The following is a 22,178-nucleotide window of genomic DNA, read 5'->3' on the forward strand; positions in this document are numbered from 1 at the left end:
GTCTCTAACATAAATGGTTGTGTGTTTGATTATCATAAAGGGAATCGTGTGTGTGACATGTAATTTCTGAACCTACCTCTGTTCTCGCTGTTGAACCATCTGGCAATTTCTCATCCTGGAGGGAGACTTGATACCTGTTTGACGAAGATTTATCACTCCAAGACGAGGAAATGGTTTTATAGTTTTTTATTTCACTTTCCCCAGAGGTCCTGCAGAAGTGGAAGTGAAATCGGCTTGTGTTAGTTCTTCTTCACACACGTCAGCGTTCGTCTCCCCCCCTCCCCAGTTAAGAGGGGGGAGACCACGGAAAACATCCGTCTTCTTCAAAGCTCAAATCAAATCTCCAGATCTAGCCAACCACGTCACACATACGTAATTTGGTCAGCTGACCTTTGGTTCTGGTAAACGTGTCTACCTCCACGTTTACTCACCTCTCTCTCTCTCTCTCTCTCCCTCTCTCTCTCTCTCTCCCCTCTCTATTCTCTTATAGAGACACAGAAAGAGAAAATAGAAAGAGTAAGAAAGCCAGAGAGGGGGGGGGGAGAGATGCTCGTTAACATATGTATGTATGTATGTGTGTATGGTATATGTATATGTCAGGTCATGTCATGTGCTACTGGTACCATGCAATCCAGTACTACCTGCTTCATGGTCGGGTCACCGGCGACTAAACTGGTTCCCCCACCAGACTTGTTTGGTGAGGAGGTAAAAGTATACAAAAATATACAGGGTGTCCGTAAAGTTACTATACAGTTTTATTGTTTTATTGTATTATATTTGTATTAATAGTTAATATTTTTTTTTTACATGTTTATTTAATCAAGCATGCCACGCAAGCTAACTTTGGAAACCAAAGTTTGTCAGAGTGTGGTGTCACGTTGTCGAGAATGTATTGGAGCTGAAGGCCTCCTATTTTAATATTTGTCATAGAAATTGTTTGCCTTGATTATTACAGTCTTTTCGGATGTAACACGTGTATTTTCTGAGATTTTTATAAACATAAAGGTGTTATTTCTTTTTATTTCTTTTGTTACAAATAAATATTTTAATACAATATCTTACTGTACTGTTAATATATTACAGGGTGTCTGTATAGTAACTTGTAAGACTGTATAGTAACTTTACGGACACCCTGTATTAGGAAGAAAAGTTATATACATACTTACATGTCTTCAGATATACTTCAGTTGGAGATATTCCGGCAGGTGGCGTGTTGCATGTCTTACTGGAGGCAGCATAGGCGTCTTGCCTATTTGACAGCCGTTGCCGGACTCTCCTGGTATTGGTGATTGATACCTTTATATATCTCACTCACCCACCTATGTTAATTAGTGGGCGTCTCCACAACAGTATGTATGCTTGTATGTCTCGCAAAAACTTTCGACAGAGGCGACGGATCCTGACAAGATTGGAATCATTTTCAAGCTCGACGACAAACATTGAAAAATTAGCGAAAAACATTAACTCCTTCACCCTCAACTGGGCACTTTTCTACAGGGAGAGGCCGCTTTTTTCGACGATATTTTCGAAAATCATCTCCTCTATGCAACTTACTAGCCTTAATTTAAACCTTCGGCACTTTTGACGCAACAGCAAAGACGTCACGATTTTTTTTTCAAATTATTTTCCTCCTTCGCGGTTTTGCTCAACACACACCTCCAAACACTCGGACAACGCCGGGTACACAGGCTAGTTGTATCATAGTTTGGAATTTAGAACAGAATCGGTAATTGTATCAGAATCAGGAAAAATATTGCAATCGTCGCATAACTAGACAATTGTCTGAAGAAGGAAAATGTAAATGACCACTGATAATTTTCAAAGCATCATTCATATTTTTGGATATATTTTCATTCAGTGCCTTTTTTTAGGTTAGCAATAGGCAGCACACAGTGAGGTAGTCTGAAAAGGGAGGTTATCATCGTAGTTTGGTTCTAAAGAATTTTGGCATTGCTTAAAGAAGACAAAAGGAATCAAAGAGATTTGGGTTCGGTGCCAGTGATCTGGAGATTAATCTCTAAAAGAAGATGGGAAAAAATAAGAGACAGACTAATCTTCTCAAAGAATTATTTCTGACAATCAAGAGTTTTGTTTTTATTTGGAAACAATGAAAAGAAGGAATTAACATAGAAATGTATCATAAAGTTATACGTCATCTTATCGACATTTGAAGATGAGGTATCTATATTACAAACTGGGACTCTTGTTTGCAAAAGGGGTGGGTCAGCTATTTAGTTTTGAAATTTCAGAATTCTATTTTCTAAATAATTCATAATTATACGGAGAAAAGTATATGGCAAGGAATTACATGCAGATTAGTTATATGATTTATAAGAATGTGATATTTTATGATGCATGAAAATGGTATATTGTGTGTGCTTTATAAAAATGGTATATTGTCTATGGTTAAAAAAATGAGGTATTCTATATGGTTCACAAAAATGAGATATTTTATATGGTTTATGGAAATGAGATATTTTATATGGTTTATAGGAATTGTATATTTTATATGGTTTATAAAAATGGGATATTTTATATGGTTCATAGAAATGAGATATTTCATGGTTCATAAAAATGAGGTACTTTATTTGGTTCATGAACATGAGATATTTTATGTGCAAAAAGTGTAAGACAATGAATATTGATGAGAATTCAGATGCGGACAAAGTATATCTGGATGGAGAAACTATTGGGGTTGCCAAGAACTTTTGTTATTTTTTGTGATAACATAATTTTTGGTGAAGAAAGTGCTAGTGTGATTGTAAAAGTTAGGAGTGGATGAAATATTTCCAGAAAAATTGTTGTTTATTAAGAGCGAAGTTCCAAAAGCAATACCTCCTATTTTTTTTATTTCGCCCGAATAGATCAGAGGCGATTGCAAATTGCATTGTTATGATGACTGAACTTTTGCATTCATGACATAAAGGCTTTATCTTTCTGTTGCAGAGATTGACGGTGTGAAACTCTAAGAAAGCAACCTCTGTCATAGATGTGCGTCAGAAGCAAAGATGCATTATTGAATTCCTGGTAAAAGTGTACTGAAAATGTGGTAAAATAAATTCTGGGGCACAAAGGGTCGCTCGTTTTAATGGTACCACTCCCATATTTGTAACTCATTAATATTTTTAGTGTTTTAGTTAAAACATAGGGTTTTTTTTTTTTTTTTTACACAGTGATCACCACTTATAAAGGCCCGGAAGCCACTCAGGGATAAGGGTTATTGCAAGTACATTACGTTAGTGTGGAGATTTGATGAAGTGTTTATTTAAGGGGGCGGTTCATTAGGAATTTGTTTACATTGGACTTGAAGACATCCAAGTTGTAGTCAGGTGGGAAGCAGGCAGACGGAACAGAGTTCCACAGGCGTGCAGTTCTAAGAAAGAAGCTTTGTTCATGGAATCCACGTTTTGATTTAGGCACAGATAAAGAGTGGGGGAAAATTTTCACAGTGGATTCGGCTAGACGGGTGTTTTTCATGAAAGATTGGCGAGGGGTGACCAGAGATTGGAGTTCAGACGAGCACCTGCCATGGAAATAACGCTAAAACAAGGATAGGCTCGCAACGTCTCTTCTGTGGGAGAGAGGTTGCAGGGAAGAGAAAATGGCATCCCCCACTAAGCCACGAAGTCTATTTTGTACTCTGTCAAGGCAGGATAGGCTGTTTTTAGCAGCTCCTGCCCAGATATGGCAACAGTATTCCATCCTTGGTAGACCTTAATTTTGGAACGTCCTTCATACTACTCAACAGAGTACTACTGCTGACGACCAATGGAAAAGTCTGTCAAGTATGTGTATGCAGTGTGATGTAAACCTCAGAGGATCTGGCTAAAAAATTTCATATTAACGAGTAAAACACCTTTGGGTCTTTTTATGAAAAGTTGTGATGCTCAGTCGGAAGTGCTACGTAATTCTATCTGAATAGATTTTAGGATCATGAACATCCAACAAGTTTTTTTCACATTTAACATGATGGACAAACGAAGACAAACGAACCGACCTATTCTTTCTTTTCACAGAGATGCATAAATTGAAGCGTTCCGTGTCAGACAGGCGAAGATGCCAAAAACAGGTTTTAAGTAACCGCTGCTTAAAGTTCGACAACATGAAAACTGGCATAAAATAATTATTTATGCACATATCAATGTGTTTTTGGTCTCATTCTGTAGAGTAATCATTCTAGATTATAGTTAAATATATACGATAATGATAGAAGTTACAGTCATGCCCATAAAAAGACTATAGAAATGCGGAAATAAGTTATGAAAAAATTCTAAAAAAAGAAAAATACTATGTTTAATGTAACACTTACATGGATTCTATTCCGGTTGTGAAGTGTTGCTTGTGGAGAGGTGTATGTGAACTTTAGTAATCAAGCAGGTTATCGTCGGGGTCATCATGGTCATTAACATCATGTGCGACAATCAGGATTTTGCTAGTGAGCACATATTTGTTTCACCATGTTATTTCAAGGGATAACTGCGTCAGATGGGCGAAACGATATCGCTTATTCAACGATCTCAAAAGATAGAACATGGATGGGAAGAATGAAGTACTACAGAAAACAGATATTCAAGCCACTGGTGGCGTAGGTGTGTCAAAAACTTCGTGAAAAATATTGAATAATTCGACCCTCTGTCTTCCCAAGCTTATAATTACTCGAGAAATGTAATTCAAACACTAATTTTATTTTAATTAAAGGGGCAAGGACCAAGGTTTCATGAAAAAAAAATACAAACAACGTGGTTTAAAAAAAAAAAAGATTTTAAACTTCGGACTTTACAGGTAAATTTAATAAAAAATGTTCTTTTTTTTGTTTTAAATTAGAATATATTATTTATTGATCTTTTATCTTCAATTTGTGATATATAAAACTTTGGCACATAAATTAATTATTTACTTTTTAATAGACATTTCAAAATAGGAGGGGGGCGTGAATGAAAAAAAAAAAACGTTTGTCTAAAATATTATATTCGGTTTATTGGAAAGAGCATAAAATTTTACATTGACCCTGAAAATATCATAAAAATAGAATCAATAGAAAAATTCTGATGGATTTTTAAAGTTTAAAAACTTAAAAATACTGAATTCGTAAAATTCAATTAATTTCATTACTGTTTTTTAAAATAAAAAATAATATTTCTATTACTTTTTATACAACTTTAATAGTTTATTTTGGAAGTATAATCCATAAAGAAAATGAACAACCCACTTTTAAAAGAGAAATTACGAGTTTTTTATATTTTATTCGCAGTTTCGTGTTAGGGGTGTCAAAAATTCCTACAAAAATTCTGACGGAATGCCTCACTTATTCTAAAAAAACTACCTCCTTACTTTCAATTACATTTCATCTATTTAAACCCATCTATGAATTTAACAATGAAAACTTAAGCCTAATTGACATACAAATTGACATACAAATTGACATACTAATTGACATACTAATTGACATACTAATTGACATACAAATTGACATACTAATTGACATACAAATTGACATACAAATTGACATACAAATTGACATACTAATTGACATACAAATTGACATACTAATTGACATACAAATTGACATACTAATTGACATACAAATTGACATACAAATTGACATACTAATTGACATACAAATTGACATACCCACTGACATACAAAATGTAAAGACGCATTTAAAAACACTGTACATTTTATTTACAAATGAGAACGTTTGATATTTCAATTTGTCATTTATGTATGTTAAAACCTTTTCCCTTGCAAACGCTGCCATTTAAAATATGTTGTGCTATCGTTGAATATAAAGAAAAAAGACAATATAATAAAATATTAAAGAGGTTGAATTTGCATGCATATGCATACATTTATTTCTAACAGAAAAGGTTTGTCAAATATAAATGCAAGAAAACATAAAAAAAAACATAATATATAAAATATGATGGAAATAACAGATGTAATTACGAAATGTTCTGAACATAACCAAAATAACATGTATTGCCAGGGCCTGCAGATTATAGAGAATGCAGGGGTTCTGTAAAGTAAATGCGAATTACTTTGTATTGTCTGAGAACTATTCTCAATACAAATGTTGTGAATATTAGAAAAGGGCTACACTGAAATGGCTAGCCGTCTCGGAGTCACATTTAAACTGACCAGAAGTGAAATCTGATAACACAATGGTCAGCAGTATGAAAAATGTGTAACAGCGTAAATTGAACACACAGCCTAGAAAATGGCAAATGGATAGTGAAAGTCTATTTTTGTACTTCAAAATTGAAGAATGCATTTTTTGGTTGCTGGTATAATTTAGGTTCAAATAAAGTAACTCTAAATCTACCAAGTGAATATTATCACAACGTCATTATAGTAACTTAAAGAATAGATAAAGGAATTTCTTTATTATTCCAAAATACTTTTAATGAAATAATTTACTTTTTTCTCCAAATGACATTTGCATGTATATGAGAGTGTAATAGATACAGTCACCGACTTTGTGATGGTCTTCAAATCAAACATAGGCACTAATACACTTGGAAAATCCATAGACTAAAATTTCTCTCTCGCTATGAGTGAAATATGAACATGTATTTATTGAATCGTTTACAAAAATAATATTGTGTTTTGGTGTCAAATAATTTGAAATTCCACTCAAATATTCATTCATTTTGTATGAATCAGAAGATTCTATGATTGAAATTCGTTTCCCTGATATCTTTCTAGTTAGAATTATTTTCTAGAAAGACATAGGATACTTATAGGAGGAACCACATGAAGGTTGCCAACATCCTAAGTGAAAATGTTTCTGTGGAACGAGCTGAATTCGAACTTGGCACATGTAAATCGTCAGTGAGTGTTGTTAACCACTGAGCTACCGTCACATTTGAATCATTAATTAAAGGACCAATCAATTGGTGGTGAAATAAAACCAAACCAAAAAGTTATATCCAGTTTAGTTGAATAAAAGAAAACTCTATTGTTAACAAATTAGCAGTCGATGGTTGGCTGACCAGCTTCATATCATAGCCTCAGACGACCTGCATCATCATTTTCTAAGAGCGCTACTCCCAAGGAAAATATTAATAAATATCTATTGAGCTATCCTATACCAAGTGAAAATTTCACAAACCCGAGTGGCTTTTGGCCTTTGTAAGTGAACTATTTGTAAATGTAATGGAAAAATAACTGTTAGAACTCCTTTTCACTACCACCGCAATTCATACAAACTCATCTTAGCTTAAACCATAATTCATTACACCAACCCTCAGCATCTATGCTCTCTCTCAGCTGTCAGAAACTCGACTTCCTGTTCTCTCCGATTCGTCCATCTTATAGCCGCTATTCCACTCATATGCAAATTAATGCCACATGAATATGAAGGATCCATCTACAAACTTCTCTTTTTTTTCTTCCTCAATCCCATCACCTGAAGTGCTACTGCTTGTGTGAGTAGTATTTTCTATTACGAAAAAAAAAATTCCCTCTCACTCACAAAGAACTTTTTATAGCCACTGTGTATATGGGTAATGCTATCTACTTCATTGCACCAATATTCTGCCTCAATTTTCCCTTTGACAACTTTATCTGTTTGAGTTTTATTTACTTGTAACGAAACGCGGTTGAGAACAGCCATTTTCTTGTACCATTTCAGGTGACAATTCAACGAAGAATGCGACTGGAGGAGATCCAAATGGTACAAAAGGTGCCGACTACGTTGTTGAAATGTTGATGGTTGCAGATTCATCCATGTTCGATTAGTAAGTCTCATAGAGTCTAAAAATAACCTTTTTCTTTTTAATATAACTTCAAATCAATATGAAAAACGTTTTTGAGAACAGTCAGGATTTTTTTCCTTCAGTTCCAAAGTAAAAATTTTGTTGAAATGAGTTTTTCCTTTTGGCTGGGATATGGCTTTGGTCCTGTATAGTTCTAGAAGGTTCTGTCTCCCTTCAAGAAGAATTAGTTTATTGCTAATCGCCTGTAGTACCCCTACCGGGGAATGCCGACGGGGCCCGTCCAGGCATTTTTTGCATGCCTGAGTGCTTTTCAAATCCCACTTCCCTGACCCTGTGTCAGATCATTCTGCCGTGGGAGGGAGATAATTATCAGAAAGGTGTGTTTTTGACCGACCTCTGAGGGTAATGTATTTTATGAGCACAAGATGAAAGAAAGTAAAATTAAATGTATATATTTACCTTTGTTTTGACTTAGTTTTTGCCGGTTCTGTGGAGTCTCCATTAGTTGCACTGAGAAGCCAATTTCTGACAATGGAGAATGCGTTAATCAAACAAGCGTTAATCATGGATTTATTGTTTTCCGTTGCGTGATCATTCATTCATACAGAGGTAATCAACCATTATGGAAACCTCCATCTTTGCTTGACTCACACTTGTGCAAAACAGCTGCAAAAATTAATGATGAGTCAAGAATTGCTAGAATTATTCAAGATATTTTTTTGTTTAAATATAAAATAATATTTTTCCACTTTCCATTTTTTTTTTTTTTGCAGTTGGGTGAACCAAAGTGAGTCATTGGATCAAAAGGGTAAAATCGAAGAAGCTCGTCGATCATTGGCAGAATATTTCATCTTTCTTTTGAACGGAGTACGTTTTTCCATATATAAATCTTTCTTACATAATGGGATTGGAATCGTTCTTACATTTTTGTGATTCTAAACAAAGGAAAGAGAAAATTATTCATATTAGTTTACACACACACACACACACACACACACACACACACACACATATATATAGAGAAAATAAAAAGGAACAAACCGTATTATGTGTTCATCAACGTTTCGTCTTTATTTCGAGACTTCCTCTGGATGAAATAAAGACAAAACGTTGATGAACACATAATACGGTTTGTTCCTTTTAATTTTCTCTATTTTGTCGGAATAATATTTCCATTATTTTCATTACACACACACACACACACACACACACACACACACACACACACACACACACACATATATATATACACGGTAAGTTATGAAAATATATATGGCAATTAAGCTACATAGAATTTTCCATATTTCATCCTTGTAAAGACTCATCAGTCTTATGGCGATGAAACATGGAAAATTCCATGTAGCTTAATTGCCATGACCTGCTCACAAACAAACATACACACACAAGTAAAGGCACATGCCTTTAATAGTATCACACAGAATAGTTATGAACGGTCATAGTATGGAGAGGCATAGACATAAGCAGCCAGGGTTAGCATGTGCTCACTGTAAGGAAACAGTGACACGCAAGCCTAGGACCTTTTAAATACAAGACTAATCCGATTATGCAAATTGTGGTGGTGTTAGAAGTTTTAGGTTACAGAATAAAAGACAGATTTTTTGCTCGACAGAGTTTTTTTGAGTTTTGGATGACGCCTCATTCACTGATCCCCATCTGGCATCAATTGAAATGTATGGCTCTCGTCTTGGGGAGGCCCCATGTTTTGACAAGCTTCTGAGTTTGACCTTTATTCCTGATCTGAAATGGAACACGTACATCAAGTCTGTTGCCAAGGTCGCTGGAAAAATGGTGGGATCCTTCTACTGCTCCAAAAGATATCTCACTACTGATGCAATTCTCTATCTATATAAAAGCCAAGTACGTTTAAGGATCGAGTACTGCTACCACATCTGGGCAGGAGCTGCTAAAATCAGCCTATCTTGCTTTCACAGAGTACAAAATAGACTTTGTGGCTTAGTGGGGGATGCCCTTTCCTCTTCCCTGCAACCTCTCTCCCACAAAAGAGATGTTGCGAGTATGTCTTTGTTTTATCGTTACTTCCATGGCAAGTGCTCGTCTGAGCTCCAATCTCTGGCCTCCCCTCGCCAATTTTCACGATAAACACCCGTCTAGCTGAAGCCACTGTCAGTAATTTTCCCCACTCTTTATCTGTGCCTAAATCAAAATGTAGATTCCATGAACAAAGCTTTTTTCTTAGAAGTGCACGCCTGTGAAACTCTCTTCCGTTTGCTTGTTTCCCACCTGACTACAACTTGGATGTCTTCAAGTCCAACATAAACAAATTCCTGATGAACCGCCCCCTTAAGTAAGACACTTTATCAAATCTCCAATACTAACGATTACTACGATATTATCCCATTGATTACTGTACACACAATAACCCTTATCCCCGAGTGGCTTCCGGGCCTTTATAAGTGGTGACCACCTTGTTAAAAAAAACAAAAACATGTGACTTTGTTGTTGGAGAAGACAGAAGAAAAAAAGGACTGTTGCTGATGCTTTTGTGAAAAGCAAATGTCTTCGTTATGATAGAAAAATAATCTGGCTCAAGTGTATGTTTTCAACTCCAAATAATTTAAGGGACAGAAATGGGAATATTTCAGTCACATAAATTATAAGTACTTTTTTTTAGATAGAAAACCCAAGGAAGAAGAGTACCACCCAGATATCCTCGAGAATAGTGTGGACAGTACTGGGATCTTGGAGAAGCTTATTGCCATTCAAACACGGTGAAATCGATGGTCATCATCAATGAGAAATTAGATAAATAGTTGCTGCGATAATACAAAATGTTTTGCAATAATTATCGAAAGAGATGGAAAGTGTTGAAAATCCCAGAGGAAACTATTTTTTATTTTTGGTTAAAAATCACTGACAATGACTTGTGTGAAAACCCAAAGTCAGTGAATAATAATAATAATAATAATAATAATAATAATAATAATAATAATAATAATAATAATAATAATTAGCAGAACCTGTGGAAATTCCACAGTAGTTGAAAATTTTTAAAACACATTATAAATAAAATTAATTAGAAATAAAATAAAACAAATGACAAATTTAAAACAATTTTTTTAGCAAATTATTTTTTAATCTTTTAAAGTTAAAAATAATTGATTTTAAAAATTTAGATGTTTTTCGATGATACTTCAACAGACAACACATTGTTTTGTTTTTATCTGAATATTTTTTTATATAGATTATAAAGGAACAGTGTAGTAGCCCTCACGACTAAGTAGCCCTGTGCCTTATTTGGGGTGAAATGACAATTAAAAAAAAATCATTTATTCGTTTTTTAACATTTTATAGTTTTTGTTTTTTTCACACGTTTGTAGTATCATTGAGTTTCATTATTTGCCGTGCAACTAGAAAAACTATATTTTTATAAATTCGTAGCGAGATATTGGGATACAGACTACAGTTTGATCAATCCAGGAAGATGTGATGATGTTTCAAATAACTGAAACAATGAACAGGGAAAATATCACTGATGATGTATTCCAATCGTATGACAATTGTGTATTTCTCCAAAATGTATGCCGAAACACTAATTTAAATAATCTTTTGTTTTCTTCTTCCAGGTGGATATCAAGTACAATCAATTGTCGACACTGGCAGATTACAACATTGATTTGACTTTGGCTGGAATTGTCATTGCAGAGGTAAGTCTTTGACACCAAGGCAAAAAGAAGGAAAACAAGACATTTGTTTTCCATAATGTGATCTAAAATGCTACCAAAGTAAAATAAGTTCCTCTTCTGTAATTAAGCACGTAAAAAATTAATACAAACCTGTGTGCAGTCTGTAGAGTTACGTGTGGACAAAAAGAATGAAGTAAAAAGAAAAAAAATGGCTGCCTTTTCTCTTTATATACTTGCGATATTGTCACCTAACATGCAAATGAGATGCTTCCAGCTGGATATAAAAGGCCTGATTTTTCAGAGACTGGGTTGATTTTTTATTTGGATGTTAGAGTAGCAAGTGTTGTCAGCAGTGCATACTGCATCGTTTTCTGAAGTTGAATTTTGAGAGTAGAGCGTTGAGATTTGGGGTTGAGTTTTGACAGTAGAGTGTTGAGATTTGGGGTTGAGTTTTGACAGTAGAGCGTTGAAATTTGGACTTGAGTTTTGACAGTAGAGTGTTGAGATTTGGGGTTGAGTTTTGACAGTAGAGCGTTGAAATTTGGACTTGAGTTTTGACAGTAGAGTGTTGAGATTTGGGGTTGAGTTTTGACAGTAGAGCGTTGAGATTTGGGGTTGAGTTTTGACAGTAGAGCGTTGAAATTTGGGGTTGAGTTTTGACAGTAGAGTGTTGAGATTTGGGGTTGAGTTTTGACAGTAGAGCGTGGAAATTTGGACTTGAGTTTTGACAGTAGAGTGTTGAGATTTGGGGTTGAGTTTTGACAGTAGAGCGTTGAGATTTGGGGTTGAGTTTTGACAGTAGAGCGTTGAAATTTGGACTTGAGTTTTGACAGTAGAGTGTTGAGATTTGGGGTTGAGTTTTGACAGTAGAGCGTTGAAATTTGGACTTGAGTTTTGACAGTAGAGTGTTGAGATTTGGGGTTGAGTTTTGACAGTAGAGCGTTGAAATTTGGGGTTGAGTTTTGACAGTAGAGCGTTGAAATTTGGACTTGAGTTTTGACAGTAGAGTGTTGAGATTTGGGGTTGAGTTTTGACAGTAGAGCGTTGAAATTTGGACTTGAGTTTTGACAGTAGAGTGTTGAGATTTGGGGTTGAGTTTTGACAGTAGAGCGTTGAGATTTGGGGTTGAGTTTTGACAGTAGAGCGTTGAAATTTGGACTTGAGTTTTGACAGTAGAGTGTTGAAATTTGGGGTTGAGTTTTGACAGTAGAGCGTTGAAATTTGGACTTGAGTTTTGACAGTAGAGTGTTGAGATTTGGGGTTGAGTTTTGACAGTAGAATGTTGAGATTTGGGGTTGAGTTTTGACAGTAGAGCGTTGAGATTTGGGGTTGAGTTTTGACAGTAGAGTGTTGAAATTTGGGGTTGAGTTTTGACAGTAGAGCGTTGAAATTTGGGGTTGAGTTTTGACAGTAGAGCGTTGAAATTTGGACTTGAGTTTTGACAGTAGAGTGTTGAGATTTGGGGTTGAGTTTTGACAGTAGAGCGTTGAAATTTGGACTTGAGTTTTGACAGTAGAGTGTTGAGATTTGGGGTTGAGTTTTGACAGTAGAGCGTTGAAATTTGGGGTTGAGTTTTGACAGTAGAGCGTTGAAATTTGGACTTGAGTTTTGACAGTAGAGTGTTGAGATTTGGGGTTGAGTTTTGACAGTAGAGCGTTGAAATTTGGACTTGAGTTTTGACAGTAGAGTGTTGAGATTTGGGGTTGAGTTTTGACAGTAGAGCGTTGAGATTTGGGGTTGAGTTTTGACAGTAGAGCGTTGAAATTTGGGGTTGAGTTTTGACAGTAGAGCGTCGAAATTTGGGGTTGAGTTTTGACAGTAGAGTGTTGAGATTTGGGGTTGAGTTTTGACAGTAGAGTGTTGAGATTTGGGGTTGAGTTTTGACAGTAGAGTGTTGAAATTTGGGGTTGAGTTTTGACAGTAGAGCGTTGAAATTTGGGGTTGAGTTTTGACAGTAGAGCGTTGAAATTTGGACTTGAGTTTTGACAGTAGAGTGTTGAGATTTGGGGTTGAGTTTTGACAGTAGAGCGTTGAAATTTGGACTTGAGTTTTGACAGTAGAGTGTTGAGATTTGGGGTTGAGTTTTGACAGTAGAGCGTTGAGATTTGGGGTTGAGTTTTGACAGTAGAGCGTTGAAATTTGGACTTGAGTTTTGACAGTAGAGTGTTGAGATTTGGGGTTGAGTTTTGACAGTAGAGCGTTGAAAGTTGGACTTGAGTTTTGACAGTAGAGTGTTGAGATTTGGGGTTGAGTTTTGACAGTAGAGCGTTGAAATTTGGGGTCGAGTTTTGACAGTAGAGCGTTGAAATTTGGACTTGAGTTTTGACAGTAGAGTGTTGAGATTTGGGGTTGAGTTTTGACAGTAGAGCGTTGAAATTTGGACTTGAGTTTTGACAGTAGAGTGTTGAGATTTGGGGTTGAGTTTTGACAGTAGAGCGTTGAGATTTGGGGTTGAGTTTTGACAGTAGAGCGTTGAAATTTGGGGTTGAGTTTTGACAGTAGAGTGTTGAAATTTGGGGTTGAGTTTTGACAGTAGAGCGTTGAAATTTGGACTTGAGTTTTGACAGTAGAGTGTTGAAATTTGGGGTTGAGTTTTGACAGTAGAGCGTTGAAATTTGGGGTTGAGTTTTGACAGTAGAGCGTTGAAATTTGGGGTTGAGTTTTGACAGTAGAGTGTTGAGATTTGGGGTTGAGTTTTGACAGTAGAGTGTTGAGATTTGGGGTTGAGTTTTGACAGTAGAGCGTTGAGATTTGGGGTTGAGTTTTGACAGTAGAGTGTTGAAATTTGGGGTTGAGTTTTGACAGTAGAGCGTTGAGATTTGGGGTTGAGTTTTGACAGTAGAGCGTTGAAATTTGGACTTGAGTTTTGACAGTAGAGTGTTGAGATTTGGGGTTGAGTTTTGACAGTAGAGCGTTGAAATTTGGACTTGAGTTTTGACAGTAGAGTGTTGAGATTTGGGGTTGAGTTTTGACAGTAGAGCGTTGAGATTTGGGGTTGAGTTTTGACAGTAGAGCGTTGAAATTTGGACTTGAGTTTTGACAGTAGAGCGTTGAGATTTGGGGTTGAGTTTTGACAGTAGAGTGTTGAAAGTTGGGGTTGAGTTTTGACAGTAGAGTGTTGAGATTTGGGGTTGAGTTTTGACAGTAGAGTGTTGAAATTTGGGGTTGAGTTTTGACAGTAGAGCGTTGAAATTTGGACTTGAGTTTTGACAGTAGAGTGTTGAGATTTGGGGTTGAGTTTTGACAGTAGAGTGTTGAAATTTGGGGTTGAGTTTTGACAGTAGAGTGTTGAAATTTGGGGTTGAGTTTTGACAGTAGAGCGTTGAAATTTGGGGTTGAGTTTTGACAGTAGAGCGTTGAAATTTGGACTTGAGTTTTGACAGTAGATTGTTGAGATTTGGGGTTGAGTTTTGACAGTAGAGCATTGAAATTTGGACTTGAGTTTTGACAGTAGAGTGTTGAGATTTGGGGTTGAGTTTTGACAGTAGAGCGTTGAAATTTGGACTTGAGTTTTGACAGTAGAGTGTTGAGATTTGGACTTGAGTTTTGACAGTAGAGTGTTGAGATTTGGGGTTGAGTTTTGACAGTAGAGCGTTGAGATTTGGGGTTGAGTTTTGACAGTAGAGTGTTGAAATTTGGGGTTGAGTTTTGACAGTAGAGCGTTGAAATATGGGGTTGAGTTTTGACAGTAGAGCGTTGAAATTTGGACTTGAGTTTTGACAGTAGAGTGTTGAGATTTGGGGTTGAGTTTTGACAGTAGAGCGTTGAAATTTGGACTTGAGTTTTGACAGTAGAGTGTTGAGATTTGGGGTTGAGTTTTGACAGTAGAGCGTTGAAATTTGGGGTTGAGTTTTGACAGTAGAGCGTTGAAATTTGAACTTGAGTTTTGACAGTAGAGTGTTGAGATTTGGGGTTGAGTTTTGACAGTAGAGCGTTGAAATTCGGACTTGAGTTTTGACAGTAGAGTGTTGAGATTTGGGGTTGAGTTTTGACAGTAGAGTGTTGAGATTTGGGGTTGAGTTTTGACAGTAGAGCGTTGAGATTTGGACTTGAGTTTTGACAGTAGAGTGTTGAGATTTGGGGTTGAGTTTTGACAGTAGAGTGTTGAAATTTGGGGTTGAGTTTTGACAGTAGAGTGTTGAAATTTGGGGTTGAGTTTTGACAGTAGAGCGTTGAAATTTGGGGTTGAGTTTTGACAGTAGAGCGTTGAAATTTGGGGTTGAGTTTTGACAGTAGAGCGTTGAAATTTGGGGTTGAGTTTTGACAGTAGAGCGTTGAAATTTGGACTTGAGTTTTGACAGTAGAGTGTTGAGATTTGGGGTTGAGTTTTGACAGTAGAGCGTTGAAATTTGGACTTGAGTTTTGACAGTAGAGTGTTGAGATTTGGGGTTGAGTTTTGACAGTAGAGCGTTGAAATTTGGACTTGAGTTTTGACAGTAGAGCGTTGAAATTTGGGGTTGAGTTTTGACAGTAGAGTGTTGAGATTTGGGGTTGAGTTTTGACAGTAGAGCGTTGAAATTTGGACTTGAGTTTTGACAGTAGAGTGTTGAGATTTGGGGTTGAGTTTTGACAGTAGAGCGTTGAAATTTGGACTTGAGTTTTGACAGTAGAGTGTTGAGATTTGGGGTTGACTTTTGACAGTAGAGTGTTGAAATTTGGGGTTGAGTTTTGACAGTAGAGTGTTGAAAGTTGGGGTTGAGTTTTGACAGTAGAGCGTTGAAATTTGGGGTTGAGTTTTGACAGTAGAGTGTTGAAATTTGGACTTGAGTTTTGACAGTAGAGTGTTGAGATTTGGGGTTGAGTTTTGACAGTAGAGCGTTGAAATTTGGACTTGAGTTTTGACAGTAGAGCGTTGAAATTTGGACTTGAGTTTTGACAGTAGAGCGTTGAAATTTGGGGTTGAGTTTTGACAGTAGAGCGTTGAGATTTGGGGTTGAGTTTTGACAGTAGAGCGTTGAAATTTGGACTTGAGTTTTGACAGTAGAGCGTTGAAATTTGGACTTGAGTTTTGACAGTAGAGCGTTGAAATTTGGACTTGAGTTTTGACAGTAGAGCGTTGAAATTTGGGGTTGAGTTTTGACAGTAGAGCGTTGAGATTTGGGGTTGAGTTTTGACAGTAGAGCGTTGAAATTTGGACTTGAGTTTTGACAGTAGAGTGTTGAGATTTGGAAATTGCGAATTTTTGGCAGCAGTGTGTCGAATTTAACATTTGACTGTTTTAATTAAACACCTAATTAAACATCATTAAAAAAAATATGAAACATCTTTCCGATAGAAAATATAATTTGGGGAAAACATTTTCAATTTTCTGTCTTGCATATATTCAACTTTCAAAACAAGGATGGATGTTTTTAAGATTCGTTCATTCAGCCTGTGCGTTTCTTGATGAAAAATGATATTTGAAACTTAAGTATGACAGAACAATGAACAGGCATATGGAGAGACGGAATGTCTTAGAAAACTATGTAAACGCATCTGAAAAGATCCTATTCATGTTTTCTCACTAAGTTTTGAATCACAACTAAATTTTTTAGATGAGGATTGATAATTTGGATTATTTGGACTGCTGTTCTCATCTGAATGTTATTGGCACAACGGTTTCATCCATCTAACCTATGATCTTTTTCAGGTATATATTCATCCGTTATGTCACGGGTCCTTGAAGATTCTTAAGGATCGTAACATAATGGATAAAGTACTAAGTAAATTCAGTTCTAAGTGACATTCTTCTGGAGGTTGAAGGTTCAATCCTCAGACAATATAATTGCAAATCATTTAAGATTTCTGCCCAATCATGGCTGACGAAACGAGAGCATGCTATATCTGTTGATTAAACAAAGGGTTCCGCTCGAAATTCTTTGCAGATTCCCAAGTTTGACTGAAAGATTCCTCAGTTTGACAAGATACACTTAAAGTTACATTGGCTGAAATGTGAGAAAACATTCAAAATGAAAACAGCTGTCTAAATAACACAAATAGCCATTGCAATGCCATGTTAGAAAAAATATTTGGTTATGTGTCCTTAAAAATGCTACATTGTACATATGCCACATTAGTTCCCCTTCAAAGGGGAGTTTTAACACTTTGTATATCACGAAAAAAATATCTGTTGTCAGATGCACATCAACAAATCATAAACAGGACAATCAAATCATTTCTCGTGTCTGCAACGCTCAACTACAACCCTGGGGCTAAAACTTGATTTCTTTATCAGTCATATTTATACCCAAGAATTGCCTCCAGGGTTTACATGTTTTTTAGTGTCACCATTTGATGATCGGGCCCACCAACTTCCGAAATTTCTTTGACTGAAAACTATTCTTAATTTTTTACATAATGGAAAACTTGTCAAAAATTGTACTTAAAAATTTCACTTCACTTATGTTGGCATTGTTTCCAGTCGTCCTGGACTTCTCCTTGCCACTGGACTCAAACAGTGCCGATTCAGGAGAGGTGTGGTTAGCAGTTGCACAACCCCTGCCTCGCAATTACACACACAGCTGCCCCTCCAGGGGGTATCCTTTGTCTTTCGAGACTGAATGGAGATATCGTGATGGGCAAAAGTCTGAAGGTCATAATATTAATGATAGCATACCTCAACCCTCTTCCTAATCTTCATGAATGATTTTCCAAACCAAAGTTCAAGTTGATGACACACAATACAGAATTAGCTAGCTATTAGTTTCCTTTTAATTACCTCCCTTAAAAATTAATGAACAAATATGTAAATAAAGATTGTAATAATTTGTCTTTTTCTTATTAAATCACTTTAATTACTATTAACATCGACAGAACTACTGCATGTATTATGGGAAAAATAGAACAATAAAATTACAAATGAATAATACCAAGCATTAATTTATTATGAAAATAGTTATGCAAATCAAGCATGCAAAGTACTTAATACGCTTAATCAGTATTGGAATCAGGAATCAGAAAAATCGGAACTTTTGGGGTATCGGAATTGGAAAAGTTTGTGTCTATTTTCTGATGACAAAAACGATTCTTTTAATTGTTTATTTTGTTTGTCTTTGTTTCAAACTTAATTTTCCATTGCTGGTACTAATGATAAAATGACAAATATTTATTAATTTAAAACTAACAGTGAAACTAAAACGTATAAGTCATCACACACAAATGTATTTTTTGCGTTTGCATAAATATATGCACGTATTTTATGGATTTTTACAATAATCGGAAAAATAAATAAAATCAATTCTATAACTAAATATTTAGCGATTTTAAAAAGAATCGGAATTTGGAATTTAGAAAAGAATCGGTAATTGCATCAGAATCGAGAATAATATTGGAATCGTCCCATCACTACTATATATGTATATAATTTCCCAATAATATGTGGTGTTATTGATTTAAATGATAATTACCAATTTGGATTGCAACATAGGTGTAATTAAATGCAAATCATTTTTGCATTTATTTATTTAGATTAAAATAAGTATTTATTTTTCCTTTATAAATGAATAAGTGTCCTGGTTCCCCGACACATGCAAGACCATTAGCTAGTATAATGCAGTCTGCCTCCTTCCTACCTTCATTCGATTTCCATTTTGTGTTTTTTTTTTTTTAACATATTTAACCTGAATAAATGCCAATGCAGTGTCCTTAGTGAACAAGATTACTAAAAAAAAAAAACAAGAGTAAGATGCAGTAAATCGGATGCAGAGAGAGAGAGAGAGAGAGAGAGAGAGAGAGAGAGAGAGAGAGAGAGAGAGAGAAATGAACACACAAAAAAATCCTGTGCAGCCAAGAATGAATGGAATGTGACCACTAATAAAAGTTTGGTTTTTATTAAGCTGCAGAAAGGAAGATTTTTTTGTTATTTGACTAATAGAAAGACTAGGATATAAGATGCAGTTTATTTGATTTTTCTAACTCGGAAGTGACTGATTTGGTCAATTTATTCTTTGACTCCTCACATTTTTTTCGTCTTTTTTTTTTACTTCTTTAATTGTTTACTTTTTCCTTTTTAATCTTCATTCGTTTGTCCTTTGACTTTTCCTTTCTCTGGCTTTTCAGTTTCTTCCGTATTTAACATCTTTCTTTCTCAACTTCCATTCGTCATTTTCCTTCTTTCTCAATATTTCTTTTTCAATTTCTCTCCTTTAAATTTTTACTTTTATCTTTCTTATTTAATCTAATTTTTTCCCCTTTATAATTCGTTTAATTTTAATTGTTACCTCTATTTTCAATTTTTAATTCCTTCATAATTTTTATCTTTATTTTAAATTAGTATCACCTGTAGTAAGGATTGAATGAAAATTAGCACTACTACTTGGTCATAGCTGAAAGAATAAAACTAATACAACATTGTGGATTGAATAAAGGATTCAGTTTAAATTCTGTACGAATTCTCAAGTTCGATATAAAGATTCCCAAGTTTTAAAAGATGAAGAAGATCAGGGATTACATAGACCAAAATTATGTGAGAATAACATCCAAATGAGAACAGCAGTCAGAATAATCCAAATTAATAATCCTCATCTCAAAAATATTGATTACATTTGGGTTTTTTTATTTGTTTTCAGGCAAGAATCTAAGTTCTTGGACTTGTTCAACCTTGTTTTGTCAGTTTCTTTCTTTTTCTCTTCTAATTCTAACCTTAACTCTAAAGATAATGGAAGTTTGCCAAAGAAACAAAGAAACAAATAGAACATGTATTACAAATTCATTCATACATGGATATATTGCAACAGATTACAATGGTTGTCCCGAACATAAATTAATGGCCGTCTTGATGCCTATCTAACTATGGAGAAATGCTTGTAGAGCCAGGTCAATTCATGATGGTCCCTGGTGTGGCACGTCTTTAATAATGCGGTTGAGAAAGTACCGCATGAATGATCGCATAAAACAAGTGTAGTTTCTTCATCTTTTATCATCTCTAAAGATGGAGGAAACAGGCTTCCCAAGAAAACAATATAAATAAGACATGTATTATTCATTTATTCACACATACAAGGACATATACACGGCATAATACCCGTTGATACACCGGTTCAGTTTGATTGCCGAAGTTAAGCAACGTTGAACCTTGTCGGTACTAAAATGGGTGACCATTTAGGAATTCCACGTGATTTATGTGCTCTCTGCTTATCTTGGCATCGTTTCCAGTCGTTCTGGACTTCTCCTTGCCACAGGACTCAAGCAGTAGATTCAGAAGGGTGGTTGAGAATGGTGCAACCCTTGCCTCATAATTCCATATGCAGCTACTCTCACAGGAGGTATCCATTGTCTTTCAAGACTGAACAGAGGCATCGCACAAAGACATTCCTAACACACATTAATAGTGATATTGATACCTATCTAATTACATTTGTTTCTTTTTGTTGTTTTCAGGACAAGAATGCAAGTTCTTGGACAGTAAGCGATACAAATCTTGGCAGCAATCTGATTGATGGCAAAACGACACTTGAATCATTTGCAGAATGGCAAATAACACAAGACCTCTTGCCGCCAAAGGACCACGCCATACTTTTCACAAGGTGAGAATTTCACGTTTGATAAACAACAAATAAACTATAGCAAAAATTTTGGTGATTTTTTTTTTTACTTGGAGGTCACCGCTTTTATTGCCCAAAGACAACTCTAGGATGAGGAGTAGTGCAGTGGTTAATAATTGGTGTGCCGTGAAATGATTACTGGTATGCCGTGGTGAGGTTATAGGTGGAAGTTACAAATTGTTACAAATGGAAAACAGCGTTCATATAATCGTAGTTGTTATTACTTACATGGTACTGATGCTTAAATATAAAAAAAGACAACATAAAATGTATATAATTATAAAACTCAGATCAGCTTACTTGCTTGGGCGTTTAAATCGTCCATCCGGTTTCTGCTTTCCGGTTTCAAAAAATTATCTTTTAAACTCCTCGGCCTAACATTCACAGGAAACATGAATTCGAACAATTACATTGAGAGCATTGCCAGGACTGCTGCGAAAAAGGTAGGCTCTCTCTGCCATGCTAGAAAGCTACCAATGCCCGAAAGTATCCTGTACCTCTATAAGACCACCATTCACCCATGTATCGAGTATTGTTGTCATATTTGGGCCAGTGCATTTGCTAATAGTCTCTCCCTCCTAGACAAGGTTAAAAAGAGAGTCGCCAACCTAATAGGTCCTGAACTGTCATCTAAGCTTCACCCTCTGTCCCATTGACAAAATATAGCATCCCTCTGCCTGTTCTACAAGTATTTTAATGGTGAATGTTTCGACGAACTGCAAGCACTTGTACCCCCTCTATGTACATAGACAGAGTACAAAATAGACTTTGTGGCTTAGTGGGGGATGCCCTTTTCTCTACCCTGCAACCTCTCTCCCACAGAAGAGACGTTGCGAGCCTATCCTTGTTTTATCGTTATTTCCATGGCAGGTGCTCGTCTGAACTCCAATCTCTGGTCCCCCCTCGCCAATCTTTCACGAAAAACACCCGTCTAGCTGAATCCACTGTGAAAAATTTCCCCCACTCTATATCTGTGCCTAAACCAAAACGCGGATTCCATGAACAACACTTCTTTCTTAGAACTGCACGCCTGTGGAACTCTGTTCCGTCTGCCTGCTTCCCACCGGACTACAACTTGGATGTCTTCAAGTCCAATGTTAACAAATTCCTAATGAACCGCCCCCTTAAGTAAACACTTCATCAAATCTCCACACTAACGTAATGTACTTGCAATATCCCTTATCCCTGAGTGGCTTCCGGGCCTTGGTAAGTGGTGATCACTGTGTAAAAAAAAAAAGAAAAATACCCCCGACCAACCCGACAAGCAGCAAAAT

At 35.9% G+C, this 22,178-nt stretch overlaps 1 protein-coding gene across 1 annotated transcript in view; it reads left to right on the forward strand.

The window, feature by feature from the left end:
- Positions 1-22,178, forward strand: part of LOC145279611 (uncharacterized) — a 330,448-nt gene that overhangs the window by 197,522 nt on the left and 110,748 nt on the right. The window contains exons 5-8 of the mRNA XM_080130805.1: positions 7,634-7,739; positions 8,492-8,585; positions 11,324-11,404; positions 20,741-20,886. Of these exons, the coding sequence (XP_079986931.1) occupies positions 7,634-7,739; positions 8,492-8,585; positions 11,324-11,404; positions 20,741-20,886 (427 nt within the window). The remainder of the gene's footprint in view (positions 1-7,633; positions 7,740-8,491; positions 8,586-11,323; positions 11,405-20,740; positions 20,887-22,178) is intronic.

The sequence above is a fragment of the Euprymna scolopes genome, chromosome 7, assembly GCF_053919585.1.
Source record: "Euprymna scolopes isolate OS-2025 chromosome 7, ASM5391958v1, whole genome shotgun sequence".
Lineage (NCBI taxonomy): Eukaryota > Metazoa > Mollusca > Cephalopoda > Sepiida > Sepiolidae > Euprymna > Euprymna scolopes.